Genomic DNA, 19509 nt, shown 5'->3' with positions numbered 1-19509 from the left:
TGAATGATTGGCAACTTTCATCAGGGGACTCTGACCTTTCCTCCAATTTCACAGCACCCCCCTCCTACGTTACGTCGCAGAAGTCATCGCAGTTGCAACATATAAGATATTTGGCGAAATATTAAGTTTCCTAATCTTTACACAAATTGCTTCATCAGAATCATGCTTGGAGAAATTATGCCGTGTTTTTTCTCTTGGACAGCTATGTTTTACTACTATATTGTCAAAAAGTGATTACTGACCCACTGGACCCTGTTAAGGAGTGCTGTTGCCCGTAGAAAAGAACTAAATAGAGTAATTTTGGGCAGATGAAGTCACCCGAGAAGAGGCACAGCCTCAGTCCAAACCTCCCCCGAAACCTTAACTCTTATAAATAGTGTATGCCTTTTGTAATCCAATAAATAACCTATGTGTTATATGAATTGTTATTAAACAGTCTCTATTTGATACAAAAAATTTCATTTTTGGTGCTTTGCGCCAATTTTCGCGACAAAACGCAAAGGGTAGTGAAAGAGAATGTGCTTGTGGAGGGAGGGCTAAAGTACCACTCCCCTCCCCCCACCTCCTGGTAGTTTTGCAAGAGACGATGGCTCATTCACAATGATTAATGGGACAATTTAAAAATGAGTTTGGCCAGTCACTGCCTCTCACTCACTCTCCAGTGACTGCCTATCAATTAACAGCACTGACGTAAATGAAAGGATACAATAGGTTTCATCAAAATGGAATTTAAATTTAAGGGCTTTGTTTACATGACTGAGTTGCTTTTCCATATTCAATAAACTGTTCACGCTTTGATTTCAAAAAAGGATAGCAGCTTTCGTGGATTAATCAACATGTCGAACCTCGTAGTATGTATAGCCAGGTATTTATACAAAGTAAATCATATTTATAGTAGGTGAAATTTATGTACTTATCTTTTGAGGTTTGGTGTATATCCTCTGTAAAAGGTCAAAGCCTTGCGTGTCGCGATATTCAAATGCCGCAATTTGCCCTTAGGAAAGAACAATTTTTTCAAGTGTGTGACGGTACCCGCTCATAGCTTCACGTTCTCCCCGACTTCTTGTTTACTTCAAGTAGTCATTTGAACTCTTATACTTTTAATTTGAAAGAAGCTAGATCTATTCAAGATTATTTGGTTTTATCCACTCCTTCTTCAGATATGTCTTTTATTTTGCTTCATAAATTTAAGGTTATTTTATTCTGTGACTTGGAGATCGGTTGATCAAGCGATGCGAAAGATGTATGATAAAGCGTCATGAGTAAAACCGCAATGACCACTATTCGTATTTTATGTTAAAAGCCGCCAAGAAATCAGCATGAAGCAGATTTTCATTGACGTAAATGTTATGACAAAATATACCGTTGATTTTTTTGTGACGAAAAGTGTGAAGGGGGGGGAGGGGGGGGGGAGACTGTGTGTTTGGAGGGAGGACCAGAGCCCACTTTTTAGTTTGCCGGAATGAACTACAACAGCTTTAATCTGCAATGAAATGTAAATGACGAACAAAAATAATTAAAATGTTGATGAAAATGTAAATGCCCCAATAACGCAGAATAAATTGCTGTTCTTATTTGACAAATCCCACATAACATGTTACACTACATTGAGAAGAATGATAGAATTATGGGACCCCACCTCGGCCACCGTCTATAACACACCTCATTATATAAATCTGCTTTTATCTCTCGAGCGTTCGTCCTAAAAAAATATTCTCCGAGTTTTCGTGAACAAACGGATTTAATGTTGCTCTGCGTCTGTTCAGTAATAGCTCACACATGACAAAAAAATGTGGTAAGAACAAAAAGTGGCACACGAAGACGCAGCCGAGTGCGTCACTGATGTCCTTGCAAAAATTTGAATTACTCTTGATCTATTTCTGTACTTACCCACAACAACATGGAATCCTTTTTATTTTGATAAATGTTGTTGTACCCTTAAAAGTTTGAAAGAAACTCTCACTTCGGGGTATGCGGCCACTTAAGATCGTTCCCAGCTGCAAGGCATTTAGCCGCAGCGTAAAAGTTACACAACCAGTGTTAAATTAAATATATACCAGTGAGGCTCTTTGGGAGTCCTTTCAGATAAATTTGCAACACACCGACGGTGGCCTTTCCCGGCCTTGATATGCACAACTATTTTGATATCTATGAACGCTGATAAAATTAACAAATAGATTCCAAGTTGCCGTGCGTCTGTTCAGTGATACAGATGACGTCAAAATGGACAAAAGGACAAAAAAGTGGCACACGAGGCTCAGCCGAGTGTGTCACTGATGTTCTTACCACATTTTGACGTCCTCTGTGATCTATTACTGGACAGGTGCACGGCAACTTGGAATCTATTTGTTTTATGTAATAAAGAATTACAAAAAAAATTTTATTGATAACGTCATCGATACGTCTGTCCTCCAATAGATCATGAGTGAGAACCAATCAGAATGCGTGCATAACTGAGCTTATTATATACACAAAGATTGAACGCATTTCACAATTCTGCATTTTTAATACCAAGAATAACTACGGAAATGAAAAGCCATGTGCAGATTATCTAGTGATATACGAACGATGGCGGTATAAGGCTATCTACTAGTTACAATCATTGAGTCTTCCTGACAAAATGTGCTTACTAACTGCATGTATATAATGTCTAAAACAAGCTGATGGAAAAATAGTACATTGAAGAGAGTCCAATACGATACTAATAAGATCGCAAAACCAGCAGTTTCACATCATACTCGTTTGGAACGAAAATCAACTATTGACCAAAATGATAATAAACAGAAGCGAAAACTTGTTAGGGCAGGACATTCCCTTGGTTCGTCAAAGTCTTTTCACTAACGGCCTCTTCTTCCTCCTGCCGAGGAAAGATAAAAATAATGCAAAAATAAAAGTTTTGTGCTTGATGATTAAGAAGTCAATGCAATTTAATAATTGGAATGGAGGGCTTCTCTCTCTTACTTGATATTGAATCGTTTTTTGAAACTTGTACAAGGACAGGGGGGTGGAGTAGAAAACCAGAGGGGGAAGGTAATTCTAATTAACAGCTTTTGCTTCTTACCTTTTCTAAATATTTTCCATTTAATTATGTGTCCTCTCCCGTTGTTTTTTCCTTTGCTTCCAATGTTTTTTAATATTACTGAAATGAGAAACCAAATTTTAGCCTTTCTGCCATGACCTTTGCACTGAGCTTCTATAGACTTACTTGGTTTGCGGTGATTGGATAATATTAAGTGCATAACCATGGATTACCATAATGTAAACTTTGTTACTAGCCAGGATTTTTCGATTCGAATCAGGAGATATTGGCCCCTAGTAGCCTAAGTATGTACCTTACTAAGTTTTGTTAGAAAGCCTTTGTTTTGAAACAAACTGCTCCTACCTCTGCCTTTTTCATTTTAAGTAAATAATCAGAGTAAATCATTTAATACACAACGAGTACTGTATCATGCTTCATACCTTTGTGGAGTTCTTCTAATAGTTTCCATTTACATCTTCCACCCACTGTTAAATAAGGGAATCGGGATTCAGGTAAAATAAATTTATCTTAAAGGGTTAATCATAGTAGAGACATACTCAATCTTAGAAAGGCAAGAGCTTACTGCGGATTTTCCCTTGACTCCGTCTCCAATTCCACTTGCCAAGAGTTACTATGGGCTAACTAAGTTTGTTGTAACTAAATGATTTGAATGATCTTATTTAGTAACGTTAAATTTCTAGTCACGTATGCATGGACTCATTGTAGCCTGAGCCAATAGGCGAGGATTAAAATGACTTGAGAATGGTCCAAAATATATCTATGCCTCATAAAAGAAACTGTTACTATCAGTATTGTAAACTGTTACTATTACTTCGAAAGGAAATGAGAAAATGGAATTTGAAAAAAATGACAACAAAACAGTCTAAAAAACCATGCGAGTATTCATACATTGAATGGCCCTATTTTCCCTCAAGGCCTTTACATTATCGAGTAAAGCTGGATTGAAAATCCGAAATCTTGCCATCTGAGTTCTCAAAAATTGTAGAAAGCGCGATAGGAAAGTCCGAATTAAAAGCCTAATTGCTTTTTAGCTCTTAGGATTAGTTCCTCACTTTTCATTGGTTTGTTTCATAAAATATAATTTAGCCGGTCAAATTCTCCATTTGAGCCCACAAAAGGCGGCACAATGCCCATTGCAACAAAGACATTCCTCAAGGGCCATTTTGAGTTCTAAGAAAATGACTCGTGCCTTTACCCTTTGGATTTCAAGCAAAGTAAATACCTGCACGTAGAATTTCAACGAGGGCCACAGGTTCATTGGCTTTTTGGTTATTGCGTACTGTCCTCTTTAAAGAAAGAGTTTACTTACTTACTTACGTATGAAACAGCACTTACTGTATCTTTGTTCTTACCTCGTATCCAATTTTTTCCTCTGCATATGAGTTTTTTGCCTGTCGTTAAATTTGAATAAGAAACCGATAAATATTACACCCATCTTCAAATTTGCCTTTGTCCTGAAAATTAATCATACTAGACACTTTGCACTTAGGAGTTTGCATTAACCTTAGTTGTTGCTAATTGAATTATTAACTAAACTTTCTCCCATCTCGATTTCGAGAGTCCTGGAAAGAAACAGTACAGGACTCAGTAATTTTTTTGAGACCTTGCCATGTTTTGTTGGAGTCTTTCGGAGCCCTTTTCATTGTTAAGTAAATAGCACTTACGTCTGCATTTTCCTTTCTTTCCTCTTCGTCTTCCTTCTTTTGAAAAAGAAAATGATTTAGAACATATAGACATTTATTTCATACATATTAAGATTTACACATAAAAAAAGCCTACGTAAAATTCTTACGAAATACACAACCAAATAATCAGAAAAGTGAACGACTGAGAAAATACATCGTTTGTTCAGTATCAGAGATACGAACGATAGTACTTCACAGTGGAGGGCAACAAGTGCACAGCTTTTTGTTTAAAAAACGGAAGAAGAAGTGCTAAGATTTGCTCCCCCTGAACGAAAAATTCATGACTTCATACATGACCAAGAAAACAAAAACAGGAGAGGCAGGACCGAAATGAACGTAAGCCTGCTAAAAAGCTTTCTTCAGTGGAAGGTAGAGCTCAGAAACGTCGAAGGAATGCCTCCTGCTCTACTCAATGAATTGCTGAGCGAGTTTGTACTCACTGTCAGAACCAAAGATGGAAATGACTACGAGTCTACATCTCTGCGAGGGTTGATTTTGCCACCTTTGAACGATATCTCAAACGAAAAACTAACAAGCTTGAATCATCAACGATGTAGCGTTTGAGAAAACTTGCAGGTTTGTAAATCCGAGGCTGTCTTATTTTTTGGCAAGTGTTTATACTTCTTATTTCCAGGCATCTTTTTTTTTTTTAAAACATTTAATTATATTTGTCTCTCTTTTGATAGGAAAGACTGTTCGTCGGCAAATTAGTGAGGAAGCAAATAAAATAGGAAAAAATAGTTGTCAATAGAGACTGAATATCGCCCCACGCTGTGCATTTGGCAGTGTTTATGATAAAATTTGCTCTTACACTTTAATGGCCTCCTATCTTTGAAGTGTGTCAGTCAGTAAGAAAACAAAATCTCAGTATGTATGAAATAAAAACATCTTACAATGGAAAATGCTTGAACTATCGCTTTTTTCACGCGATTTGTCCGACTCTTCTTCTCTGGGATGCTTTTTTACTCGAGAAATTTCTTAGATTGGTGTTAATGCGCTGTTAGCTTGGAGGGAGACTATGTTCTCAACGTAATTAAAAATATTCCCTATTAGTTACCGGTACGAAAAGAGAAAAGAGGTGCTTTTCAAAGAAATGGTTGTTTCAGTTTTGAGTGAATTCAACACATTTACTGGACAACCATCCTTTGACAACTTAAGGTAAAGAATATTCCATACATAATTGGATTCCTTGAAATTAAAACAAAAATTGAAAGGGGAATTTAAATACACTCACTCCTGCATTTTTTTTTTTGCTGCTCCTCCTCTTCCTCTCCTTCTTCCTCTTCTTCTTCTTTTTCTTCCTCTGCTGATGCTTCTTGTTCTGCCTCTTCTTCTTCTTCTTCTTCTTCTTCTTCAGCTGATGCTTCTTCTTCTTCTTCTTCTTCTTCTTCTTCTCCTTCTTCTTCTTTTTCTTCTCCTTCTCCTGATGCTTCTTGTTCTTCCTCTTCCACTTCTTCTTCAGCCGATGCTTCTTCTTCTTCTCCTTCTTCTTCTTTTTCCGCTTCTTCTTCTTCTTTAGCTGAACCTTCTACTTCTTCAGTTGATGCTTCTTCTTTAGCTAATGATTCCTCTTCTTCAGCTGATGCTTCTTCTTTTTCCTCAGCTGATACCTCTTCTTCTTCTTCAGCTGATCCTTCAACTACTTCAGTTGGTGCTTCTTCTTTAGCAGATCCTTCTACTACTTCAGTTGGTGCTTCTTCTTCAGCTGATCCTTCTACTTCTTCAGTTGGTGCTTCTTCTTCAGCTGATCCTTCTACTTCTTCAGTTGGTGCTTCTTCTGCAGCTGACCCTTCTACTACTTCAGTTGGTGCTTGTCTTTCAGCTGATCCTTCTACTACTTCAGTTGGTGCTTCTCCTTCAGCTGATCCTTCTACTTCTTCAGTTGGTGCTTCTTCTTCAGCTGACCCTTCTACTTCTTCAGTTGGTGCTTCTTCTTCAGCTGATCCTTCTACTACTTCAGTTGGTGCTTCTCCTTCAGCTGATCCTTCTACTTCTTCAGTTGGTGCTTCTTCTTCTGCTGACCCTTCTACTACTTCAGTTGGTGCTTCTCCTTCAGCTGATCCTTCTACTACTTCAGTTGGTGCTTCTCCTTCAGCTGATCCTTCTACTTCTTCAGTTGGTGCTTCTTCTTCAGCTGACCCTTCTACTTCTTCAGTTGGTGCTTCTTCTTCAGCTGATCCTTCTACTACTTCAGTTGGTGCTTCTCCTTCAGCTGATCCTTCTACTTCTTCAGTTGGTGCTTTTTCTTCAGCTGACCCTTCTACTTCTTCAGTTGGTGCTTCTTCTTCAGCTGATCCTTCTACTACTTTAGTTGGTGCTTCTCCTTCAGCTGATCCTTCTACTTCTTCAGTTGGTGCTTCTTCTTCAGCTGACCCTTCTACTACTTCAGTTAGTGCTTCTCCTTCAGCTGATCCTTCTACTTCTTCAGTTGGTGCTTCCTCTTCAGCTGACCCTTCTACTTCTTCAGTTGGTGCTTCTTCTTTAGCTGATCCTTCTACTTCTTCAGTTGGTGCTTCTTCTTCTTCAGCTGATCCTTCTACTTCTTCGGTTGGTGCTTCTTCAGCTGACGCTTCTTCTTCTCCTTCAGCTGATGCTTCTTCTTTTTCCTCAGCTGATGCCTCTTCTTCTTCTTCGGCTGATCCTTCTACTTCTTCAGTTGGTGCTTCTTCTTTAGCTGATCCTTCTACTTCTTCAGTTGGTGCTTCTTCTTTAGCTGATCCTTCTACTTCTTCAGTTGGAGCTTCTTCTTCAGCTGATCCTTCTACTTCTTCAGTTGGTGCTTCTTCTTTAGCTGATCCTTCTACTTCTTCGGTTGGTGCTCCTTCTTCAGCTGACGCTTCTTCTTCTCCTTCAGCTGATCCTTCTTCTTCAGCTGACGCTTCTTCTTTTTCCACAGCTGATGCCTCTCCTTCTTCTTCAGCTGATCCTTCCACTTCTTCAGTTGGTGCTTCTTCTTTAGCTGATCCTTCTACTTCTTCAGTTGGTGCTTCTTCTTCAGCTGACGCTTCTTCTTCTTCTTCTTCGGCTGATGCTTCTACTTTTTCCTCAGCTGATGCCTCCTCTTCCTCTTCCGCTTCTCCTTCTTCTTCAGCTGATGCTTCTTCTTTTTCCTCAGCTGATGCCTCTTCTTCTTCTTCTTCAGCTGATCCTTCTACTTCTTCAGTTGGTGCTTCTTCTTCAGCTGACGCTTCTTCTTCTGCTTCAGCTGATCCCTCTTCTTCAGCTGATGCTTCTTCTTTTTCCACAGCTGATGTCTCTTCTTCTTCTTCAGCTGATCCTTCTACTTCTTCAGTTGGTGCTTCTTCAGCTGATCCTTCCACTTCTTCAGTTGGTGCTTCTTCTTCAGCTGACGCTTCTTCTTCTTCTTCTTCAGCTGATGCTTCTTCTTTTCCCTCAGCTGATGCCTCTTCTTCTTCTTCAGCTGATCCTTCTATTTCTCCAGTTGGTGCTTGTTCTTCAGCTGATCCTTCTACTTCTTCAGTTGGTGCTTCTTCTTCAGCTGACGCTTCTTCTTCTCCTTCTCCCTCTTCCTCTTCTTGTTGCCCTAATAATAGTTTCATTATTTCTGAGTGAGTGGCTTTGCGCATTTTGATCGCCCTGTTGAAGCTTGTTTCTCTATCACTTGGCCCCTTTGTAGTAAAACGATTGAGGGTAAAAAAGTAATGGGGGAAGAGGAGTTGTCAGTTCTTATGAAGCCCTACATTTTCGTTCTCTCTGACCATTTTCCCCTACTCTTGTCATTGAAGAGCTTTTAGATATCTTTCATAACTTTTAAGTGAAAAGCAATTATTCTACCATATTTCCTACCTTCTTTGAGTTCTATTATCAATATTCCTTTGACTATAAACGTTTTGCTTTCTGTTGAATAAGGAAAAAATGAGTTAGGAAATGTAAATATATCTTACAACCAGCTTCAAGTTCGCATTTGTCCGTACAAACATATGTAATCATGGTAGGTTCTATCTCATAATAACAATTGTGCGCTAGAGGGCTTCCCATGAATAAGGATTCAGTGCTTCTTGACAGGAATTTGTTTGGACAAAATAAATGTGTATTTATTATTAGTAAACCATTTAACAACTATTCACTGAAGTGGAGGTTGCTAGTTGTGAATATTTACCAAGCTGTGAGTGGCGCGTTATATATCTTATGCTAGTCGCTGATTCTGAGGTGAATAGTTGTTTTATTATAATAGTGAAACGGTGAAATAACATAGCACTAAATGGTGATTTTAGCGCATTTAGTCCCGCACGATTTGCTTGGAGATGAATAGCAAAGGATATTCGGAGTTTGAGTAACCAATCAGAGCGCGCTTTCAACGTTATCCACTGTTTCAGTATATACTAATGAGCAACCATTCCATGAGCACGCTTTCGATGTAGGTTAGCTGTAACCAATCTCGAATATAGCAATCGTTTCATTAATGATGAAACAATCACAATTACAATTGCAACGATGCTGTGGGAGCTTATTTACTATGCTTTAAATATCATAAACTATTTTCAGTTATGACGATGGGAAGTCAACGTCCGTCCGACCGCCGAAACATTAGAACTTGGATCGCGTGAAATGTACATCACATTACAATCGAAGCTGGATGAAAATTCACGTAACCTTTTAGGGCCTTTTTCAATTCAATTAAACAGACCCATCTTTGCCAATTTTTGATCTTGAGCAAATAACAGTTTCAATTAAACAGCAATTAATGTGCCTTAGTTCTAACCTTTTTTGATCTTGATAATCAACCTTTCGCCTTTTCTTCTTTTTGCTGCTGTAGAAGTAGGGAATAGTGCTTTAGAATGTATCCTAATGGCCATATTTAATGCTACATTTGTTTAGACAAGGAGGTTAGTCAGAGTAGTGTCTTGCTTTATCTTTGAAACACAAGAGTGTGCTAAAAAGATTCTTTGAATCAGTATCCGATATTTCTTGACAGAAGTTTGCACAGACTTCTTAGAAAGAAGTTATTAAAAAATTTTACCGTAGTAGCTTTGGTTTGTCAGAACATAACCTTTTTAGGGGTCCACACCACCATCTCGCAGTTTTTGTAACTTGGTAAAGGCGAGACCGGGGTTTTTTCAATTAAAAGGATATTTGTTGCTGTTTTAATTCTTTTTTTATCGTTTATTTACTAATTTCGGGCTGAACCTAGTAACGGCCTGAAAAGATGTAGTGGTGAGGGCCTTAGATTTCCTTAATATTTCGGGTCAAGTGAGGAAATATGGACTCTTAAAAACTTCAGATGGACCTTTATCAGAAAAGATATAAAAGGCCCTTTGTAATCTTAAGTAAAGTGCACCTACCTTCCCTTTTCTCGATTTTAGTTTAAAAAATCTAATAAAATTATTGAGCATGCAATGATTAATGTATCTTAGATCTTACCTTCTTTCAATATATTTTTGAGCAATTTTCCCAACACTCCTGTTGAAATAGGAAAACCGTGATTTCGAAATGGTAGATATATCTTACAGCTATCTTGAAGTCTGTCTTTTTACTCAAAGAAGGTTAAATATGATAAATACATGATTTAGCTAAGAAGCCCCAGTCTAAGTTTGAATTTAATTTAATTAGTGCTTATCGATAAGTTGCATGACTATGGGTTGCCATGAAGAAACTTGCTTTACAGCGCCATAAAGGGAAATATTAACACTCTTTCGTTATTGTATTGAACTCATTTTAATTGTATAGTCTACTGACCCCACAATGGGGTCAATAGGTCTTCCTCTTCAGGATTCTTCCCTACAGCCCCTATCTGGTAGCTAAAAGTTGATATGAAGGAGAATGATATGATACGCTATTGACTTTTTTTCTTGGATTTCACGCTGGGGGCAGTGGTATCTTAGATGGATGTCAATGCGTTGCCAGTCCAGAGTCAGACCTTGAACTCTCTCCCCCTCTCTTTTAAAATATCGAGGTCTGCCATCAGTTGTTGGGACGGAGAAAGAAAAGAGATGCTTTTAACAAATTTAATGCAGTGAACGCTATCCCAGACGACCCTATTTTGACTACTGCAATCAAGAAAACGTGAAATAAAATTGTCATCGTAAAAATGAAAACAAGAATAATTATTAAGATTAAATTTTACTCACTTTTGCTTTCTTTGTGTTTTTCTCCTACTTCCGCCTCTTCTCCTTGTTCCTCATCTTCTTCTTCCTCTTCGTCTTCCTCTTCATCGTTTACTTCTGCTGGAATTGCTGCCGTTTCTTCTTCTTCTCCTTGTTCTTCTTTAGTAGCGTCATCTGGCAAAGAACTAACGGGATTATCCTTTGAAACCAAAGATGCTGCCTGAATGTAATCTGGAAATAAAGAGAACTCGTCGTCAAATGCCACAAGACTTGGCACAACTTTCAAGCAGGTGGCAAGATCACAGGGCTGTTTATCTTTATACTTCATTGGAACTCCTTTCATATCATTTTTTCGAGAATAAATAGATTTGAGTAATCTATCGAATTCTTCTCATAATCAGAAAAGAGTGACGTGATAATGAATTTACTCCTGTATGCCTAAATACAAGTTTACCATTTTTCTGCCTGTTAAGCCAGTCCCACTCTTGATCCAACTGATACAGTTCTTTATAAGCTTGGCCTTGATCTTTCACTTTTTCGAATTCAGGGAGATTTTGATGAGGTCGACTTTGGTCTCTCATCGACGGTATTTCCTGAGATTTTAGATTAGGTTGCTCTTGGTCTCTCATCATCTCAAATTTATGGAGTTTTTGATCAGGTCGGTCATGGTCTGTCATCACTTCAAGTTCACGAAGCTTTTGATCAAGTCTGTCTTGGTCTCTCACCGTTTTAAATTCATGGAGTTTTGAATCAGGTCGACCTTGGTTTCTCATCGACGGTAATTCGAAGGGTTTTTGATCAGCTCCGTCCTGGTCCCTCTTCCTTTGGAATTCGTGGAGTTTTTGATCAGCTCGGTCCTGGTCCCTCTCCCATTGGTGCCTATAGAGATGCTCGCTGTTGATTCTTTTATGAAGTGAATCTAAAAAGTTAAAGTTCAGCTTTTTTTACTAGAGTAAATGAGTCTTTGACAAAAGCTTTTAAAATGGTCAAGATTTTGAAAGCCCCACATTTGCATAATGTAAAACATAAACAAATAATCAGAAAAATGGTTATACAATTGTATAAGTAAATAAGAAGTTAGATCAATAAACGAAATAAAAACGAAAAACCATATGAATACCGACGTAGTTAAAATAAAAAAACCTTTATAGAGGTAAAATCATTGATCGAATCCTTACTTTAAACGAAGGCAGATTAGAAATTTCAATTATTTTTGTTTGCCACAAAAAGTACGATTAGATCAAGGCGATAAAGTAAGATTACTTTAAGTGACTAGAATTGGTTTCTTTTTTTCTTAACACCAATCATTTGATGGGTTTCCACCTCACTTTAAATGTTTGTGTACTTGTATACAAACATTAAAAGTGACCATTTAAGGAGGTCATGAGCTGTATGTAAAGAGGTCATTATAATCCTTGTAGACAGATAAATATAACTGAGCTAATTACAGTTGAACGTTAAAAATGAGGGGACTCCAAAATCTTCTTTAGTTGAGGGCTTGTAAAAGCTTAAGTTACGGACTTTTCAAAGATGGTGACTTTGGGAATTTTTGTATATCTGCACAAGGGAGCCAAATATTTTTCGTCCGGCCCTTCCACTCAGTCAGTAAAGACATCGTTTTACGAATAAGAACTCTGTAGGATTATGAGGACTGTTATCTCTCCTTTTACATTGCTTATTGGCCCCTAAACACATGTAAACAACAGCCTCTATTTGGCGCGAGAATATGCACGGATATTTGTCCGCAAACATTTTTTCTTACGAGATTCAAAAAGTTTTCCGAGAGCGAAGCGCGGGTAAAATGTTAACACCTTACTGTTTGCCACGTGGGATGTACCGGCACTCTCTCATCTTGAATAAAATTTTAACGAACTCTTTTATCGTAGTAGATATAGGGTTTTAAAATAAGGGAATATCACTTGGGTTATATCTTCGGATATTTTCCAGTTTTAGCTGGGGTATATTCGATCACTTGATGAGTTTAGATCAATCAAGTGGAGGAAAAAATATCTCATGGATCATAAAAAGTGATATTCCCCTAGCTAGCACACTGAAACATCAGAATCCTTGGTACCTTCTTTTCGTAATTGGTGTCTACCACCATAATCCTCCGAGCGCCGCTGAGATCTTGGTCTTGCGTTTGATAAATCAATTACGGCAATGCAGGCCACCTGAAGTGTAAAATGAAGCACAACCATCAGCTTTTTAGTCAAAAAAGCAGTCGGCCAATTGAAAGCTAAACCAATTAGCCTTTACGCCTCCTGCATCTTGGCTGACGCGAAAATTATTCACAAGTTTTCCATCAATGAAGAAGAGGAAGACTTACCAAAGGTATTAAAGTCCAGGATGCCATTCTACTTCTAAATTACAAGCAGCGTACGCAGCATTAGTGTGGACTACGGAAAATGGACGCTAAAAAGAGGGTGAAAATGTTTCAAAAGTATAATGCCTCCTTTACAAAACGAGACATCATCTAGTCTCAACACTTGGTTTGGTCTAGAGGCTCCCTTTACCTAACCTTGTATAAAACTACTGAGACATGAAGATAAAGTTGCCGGTTCTAAATTTGTGTTTATCAGTGATCAATATATGTGCGTAGACAAAACAAATTACCCTCTCTCAGCTTTATTGCATACGTCTGGCTTTTAGAGTTCTAGAACATAAGTGTTCTGTTTACGCTCTACGAAATCTTTTGATAGCATGATTTTTAAATTCTTTGTTTGACCTAGCCATTTGTTTTTGTGCCCTGTTTTCGAGATAACTTCCACAACACCTGCACGAAACACGCACGCACGACTACCTCATTTCTTCTCTGTTTGAAGTCTTGTATGAGACTTCAATCAAACTACGTATTCCACTGGTTTGTTAATACGCCATATAGAACTATGTCTCCACATAATAATTCCTTGAAATCAGGATTTCCATCACAATTAAAACAGAAGAAAGTGTTATGCTTGGTTTCGCATTTTGCGTGCGAAGAGCCATGTACTTATATTTCGGCAAATGACGATTACAGTTTTTATCGATGGCGACGTAGCTTTTTTTTTTTTTTTTAAATTGACACTAGTCGCAGAATACTTGGGCTTACAACGTCTTAATTTATGCAGTATGTTGTGGAATTAGTTTCCAGTTGCCTCCAGGGCATTAATTCTCTCCACAAAAACCAAGGAAAGTGGCACGATGTTTCTCACTTTTGTTACAAAGACTTACATGGTTCATCAAAAAAAAGAAAAACCTTAATACTGACTGATTGTTATGTTATATCGGAGCTTTTCAAATGTGCTTTGCCTAAATTGGCTGGCCAGCATTGGAAATTTTTATGTTAGGATAAACCGAGGATGGTTCCAGAGAAACAATTTCAATTGTTACGCACTCCTGTATTGTTCTATTCAGTTACGGCATTGATGCATCCCTATTTTAACAAGCCTGTGGTTTTCTAGACCACGGGTCCTGTATTGTTATTAAAATACCGGAAGATGTTCCAGAAAGCACAAAATCCTACAAGGATATGCGACGATGGTAATTTGGCCTTTGTAGAACACATCAATAACAAGACACATGTCTGAGTGTACTCAGGCGCTCGCGATGGTAAAATCAAAGCTTAGTCTTTCTAAGATTTGTACACTTATTTCACATCTCAATGTCATATGCCGTATAAAAAAGGACCGAGAGAAGCTTTTGAAATAGAGACATGAGTGTAATGGTATCGCATTCAAAAAGTCTGTTCACATCCTTCCACTCAATTCTTGCAACCCACACATGAGCAGTGAAGCATAAGTTGTGAAACTTCGTGGTTATCACTCAGAACTCCTTTAGAACAGCGCCTGAGTAAAAATTGAGCTTACCTAAAGCGTGTAATTAAAACCCTTACAACTACGTATATAACACTCACTCTTACCCACCGCCTGAAATTGGAATAGTTGTAAAGTCACAAAGTTAAAGCTCGATAGTATGCTTTACACAGTTCATAGTTAAAATGTTGGGGCAAAAATAGAGACTACCGATATGCAAGACTCTAACAGTTAGCTAGGATTTTAAAAGGAAAAGAGAGTTGTTTGTTTTTTTCGCCCGAAACAATACTAATAATTTCACATTAACTTAGTAACGTTTGCTTTATGAGTGCCTCCATGATAGAATGTGTTTGTTTTTTGATCTAAAAATCGCTAGTTGGTCCAAAGGTTCTCCGTTGGGAAGTCATTTTAAAATTTCCTTTCCTTTGTACCAACAGTTTTACTGAGTATCACTGTTTGTTAAAGAATAAGCTTATTATGGTGAAAGGAGCATACTTTCGTATTCATATGAAGATATGAAATGTGTAATTATTTACCTTTCAGGTCCGAACGCTGCTTTGTGGCCACTAAGACAGCAAGGTATGGATGAATGCAAATTATTTTATCGGGGATTCTTCTTTAAGGAATGTCGCAATGGGTTTGCATGAATTATTCATATCAATAACTTGCTGTCACTTAAGAAATAATGAACAATTAGCTAATCTTATTGGCTAGATCTCTTGCGAATCATGCTCAATAGACTATCGTCTCTTGCTAAAGAGACAAGAGGGTTCAAAGTCACAGCTCCTCGCAAAAGTGGCAAGTTAATTAGTTTCCTAATATATTCACAAACTATTTCACGGATCTGACTCACTGGACCCAGTTGAGATATCAAAGAGCTTCTGTGGCTTGTCGATCTTGTAGAAATAAGAAATTAGGAGATCCTAATTTCTTCTTTCCACCGCAGTGCAAATATGTGAATTTTCATGTATCTAAAATCTTCATTCACTTGGATGTTTGTTTGGACCCAATTCATTGACCAGCTCCCATTTGGCTTGTGAGCTCAATTGGTAGAGCGCTGCACCGGTATCGCAGAGGTCATGGGTTCAAATCCCGTACGGGCCTGAAATTTTTTTCAGGTCCTATTTACAACTACTCGTTTCAGTAGTGTTCTTAGCTGCGAGGATCTCCTAATTTCTTCTTTCCACCGCAGTGCAAATATGTGAATTTTCATGTATCTAAAATCTTCATTCACTGATGATAATGTTCAGAGCGCAATTTCGATCTTCGTCTAGCGGTTGATAAATTGAGTCTGAGTCATGGCTTAATTAAAATTATTCAAAATCTGTCTGTGAAAGAATCGAGGAGGACTTACCAGAGATATTATAGTCGAGGATACCATTCCATTTGTGAATTATGGGCAGATTATACAACTGTTGTCTAGACAGCGGTAAATAGAGGTTAGAATGAAGGAAAGATGTTTCAAAAGGATAATATCTGCTTAATCACCCGAGAGTACATTAAATCGCAACATGTTTAAACTAGTGAGGCGTTAAGACAACTGTGCTAAATATTACTCTTCCAAGGCATGATGTTGTGTTAAAATTGCCTTCATTGTAGACTTCTGGCCCTTACAGTTCAACGAGCAAAAATTCTAGGACTCGACTGTTTTGTTCAATTGTTATATACGCACTACAGAATCATCCTACAACGTAATTTATTACATTCTTTAATTGACTAACCTAGCCGTTTCTTTTTGTGCCCTATTCTCGTGATAACTTCAATAACGCTCAGAGACATGCATCGAACACGTACGCACAGCTACTCTATTTCTTCTCTGTTTCAACCAAAAATGGTTTTTAGCGACCTCGGTGAGACCTTGATTGAGATACGTATGTCGCTGGCTTATTAATACACGGTACAAATGCGTTCGCATGTTGTTTCCTTCCATCAGGATTTCCATCCCTATTAATTCATTACAGCGTATTTTGTTATGCTTAGTTACACATCATGCGTGCGAGAATATTCTGTACGTAAATTTCAGAAGGTTTTTTTTTTTTAACTATATCTGTTTCTTTTTGTGACGATATAACTGTCTTTTCATGTAAAACTTCAGGGAGAGTGCAGAGTTTGAGATATCTATTGGTACATGATGTGAAACAATTAAGAGCTGACAACGTTTATCATCGTGTATTGTGTCATTAGCTTTAATTTCAATTGTCCCAGGGCATTTAATTCTTTAAGAAGGCTAAGGAGTGGTATAATTTTCCTTACTTTTACTACAAAGGCTCGCAAATCATACCTGGGAATCATACCTGGGAATTTGCTAGCCAGCCCTGTGAATCTCGATGTCGGGAGAGACTGGAGACTATTCTGGATGAACTATTTCAAGTTTTGCGAAATCCTGCATTGCTTTATTACGTGCGCTTTGTGGAGTTCGTGGTTGCATATTTTTGCAGAAACAATGGAAAATTCGGGTAAGGAGGACTCTGGCAATTAGGATTTTTAAAGGAAAAGTCAAACATTATTTTCATTCGCTCGAAACTGTACTAAAAGCTTTAAATCAAGTTTTCAATGTCTGCATGACGAGTGCTTCCATGATAAAATGTGAATCTTTCTTGTTCTAAAACTTGTTAATCAGTTTCATTCAACTTGCGTAACGGTTCTTTTTGCAGAACCCACTCCGTTGGCAAATCATGATGTTTTAATAACGGTCTACCCTTTTAGCTTTAGTCCCTACCTATTATCATTATCAATGTGTACACAAGAACTAAGCCGATTTTAGCAAAAGGAGCATACTGTGGTATTTATATGAAGATATAAAAGATGTTTTTACCTTTTAGGTTCTTGCGTTACTTTGTAGCAAGACAACAAGCTATAGGCGAATACAAGTTATTTCATCGGGGATTTCCCTTCTAGGACCGTCACAATGGTTGATATTATGCATGCAAATCATTTGCTTTTTCTAGAGAAACAATGGATATTTAGCCAATCTTAATGCAATTGCAACACATAAGTGATTTGGCAAAGTATTCATTCCCCTCAACTCTTCACAAAGAGCTTCAACTGAATCGCGCGTGGCCATATTGTCTCGGAATGTTGGTTTTTTAGAAACTGGCCATATATGCATTGTCAAGAGGGATTTACTTATTCTGTAACTCACTGGACCCAGTTAAGGTGTCAAAGAGGTCTTGCTGCTTCTAACAAAGAATCATTTAAATGAAATTTTGGGACATCTAAGAAGGGGTATGCACTCGCTTATACAATCAACCCCTGCATTAATAAGGCTGGGATGGGTTTTCATGCCGGAGGAGATTCATACCACACCATTCATTTGCATAAAGTCAGACGCAGAAACTGTCAAAAGATAAATGTAGTTGTTACATCATCGGTAATTATTGATGTAGATATGTTTCTAGATGGGTTCTGTTTTCTCCTCCACTCAAGCTCGCTCTAAAACTATCATTGCCAATTTAAAAAAAACATAATCACCGAATGAAACACTGTAAAGGCAGTATTTCTTGAGCGACGATGACGAGCTTTTTACTCCACCATCGGAAATCTTTTACATTGAGTAGCCGTTTGAAGGCTCTTTGAAGTTTTAATAACAACAATTCATAAGTTGGCTCTGAAGATAACGGTTTGGCGGTTTCAATTTTAAGATCCTTTCGGTTTAATCCACTCCTCCTTTCAGATATATCTTTTAATTGACTTCATAAATCTACGGTTATTTTGTTATATTACTTGGAGATCAGTTGATCAAGCGATGCGAAAAATGTCCAATAAGGCGATGCGAAAGTGATGCATAAAATGTCTAATTAAGCGTCAGGGGTAAAACCGCAGTGACCACTATTCGATCGCATACCATGTTGAAAACAGCCAAGAAATCAACATGAAGCAGATGTTCAATGTGGTACATGGTATGACAAAATATTCCGTAAATTTTTTCGATGAAAAGGGTAGAGCTTATTATTTTACTTTATTTTTATCTCTCCACCGTTCGTCCCGAAAAAATATTCTCCGAGTTAACAAACAGATTCTATTTTGCCATGGGTCTGTTCTGCTCAGTTATGCACGCATTCTGATTGATTCTCACTTATGATCTATTGGAGGACAGACGTATAGATGACGTCATCATTAAAACTTTTTTTAAGAGCGACGGTCAGGAAATATCGACCATTGAGTGGCAAGAGTTAAAAAATGAATTTCGCTTATTTTCCGACTATAAAAAGCTACTAAGAATAGAAGAAATTCAATGTATTTCTTTTTCTTCCGGAGCGCTTTAATTCTGAGAAAACTGAGAAAAACAAATTTGACCCGCGACGATCCCGAAAGGTCCCGCAAGCAAGTGTGAAATTGATATTTTAAACTGACTTTTGGTCTTCAAGGAAAAACGATTCAAAGGATCATGACACCGAATTTTGATAGAGTGAGTGCCGTTCTTTCCCAGAAACTATATGACTTATCTTTATTGTTGTTCATAAATAGCAAACAACGCGCAGGAAAGTGCTGTATTTTCAAACGTGAAAAATCCCGCAAATACCTCCTTAATTCAAATGTTTTTTTCACTATGTGGTATAATTCAGATATTCCTTTTAACTATGTCATTAGAGGGATTTAAGGTTGTCCTTGATAATATGTTAGAATCAGCACGGGTTTTCTTTACAGTGCCTCACGCGAAGGTTTTGAAATGACAGTAATTCATTCAAATTTTTTACAACGGCTGAGTAAACAATTCTTGTTGCGTGACCGTAACGTCAAGCGGAGTTTTTACACAGCAGGCCGGAATATACACGAAAGCGTACTGAAAACGATTCTGGTGTGAGCTTTTCGTCCTTTTTTATTGAAAAAAGGTAATCGGCCAAAGATAGGCTATTTTTTCTCATTGTTAAGGTGGAAGTTTTCCTTTTCAGTGTAAGATGTTTTCCCTGATAAATATCAGGATGTAA

At 37.8% G+C, this 19509-nt stretch overlaps 1 protein-coding gene across 3 annotated transcripts; it reads right to left on the bottom strand.

Annotated features, from left to right (window-relative positions):
• Positions 1–2486: 2486 nt before the first annotated feature.
• Positions 2487–15172, bottom strand: LOC131770545 (fibrous sheath CABYR-binding protein). Of its 3 annotated transcripts, none has more exons than XM_066164152.1 (15): positions 15118–15172; positions 13117–13202; positions 12865–12961; positions 11245–11709; positions 10815–11021; positions 10108–10146; positions 9449–9496; positions 8533–8583; positions 7866–8269; positions 5960–7796; positions 4705–4740; positions 4393–4431; positions 3460–3504; positions 3062–3139; positions 2487–2857 (listed from the first exon to the last, which is right to left on the bottom strand). In XM_066164152.1, exons 2-15 carry the CDS (start codon positions 13141–13143, stop codon positions 2838–2840), a joined length of 3393 nt encoding a protein of 1130 aa, XP_066020249.1. In that variant the 5' UTR covers positions 13144–13202; positions 15118–15172; the 3' UTR covers positions 2487–2837. The 3 variants fall into 3 exon arrangements, with proteins under 3 accessions (XP_066020249.1, XP_066020250.1, XP_066020251.1); XM_066164153.1 differs by having other exon boundaries at positions 4705–4737; XM_066164154.1 differs by having other exon boundaries at positions 9449–9493.
• Between the last annotated feature and the right edge of the window lie 4337 nt (positions 15173–19509).

This window comes from Pocillopora verrucosa, chromosome 3 (genome assembly GCF_036669915.1).
Source record: "Pocillopora verrucosa isolate sample1 chromosome 3, ASM3666991v2, whole genome shotgun sequence".
NCBI classification, from domain to species: domain Eukaryota; kingdom Metazoa; phylum Cnidaria; class Anthozoa; order Scleractinia; family Pocilloporidae; genus Pocillopora; species Pocillopora verrucosa.
Note: the sequence above shows the minus strand (reverse complement) of the source record. Positions and strands in the feature narration are given on the sequence as shown.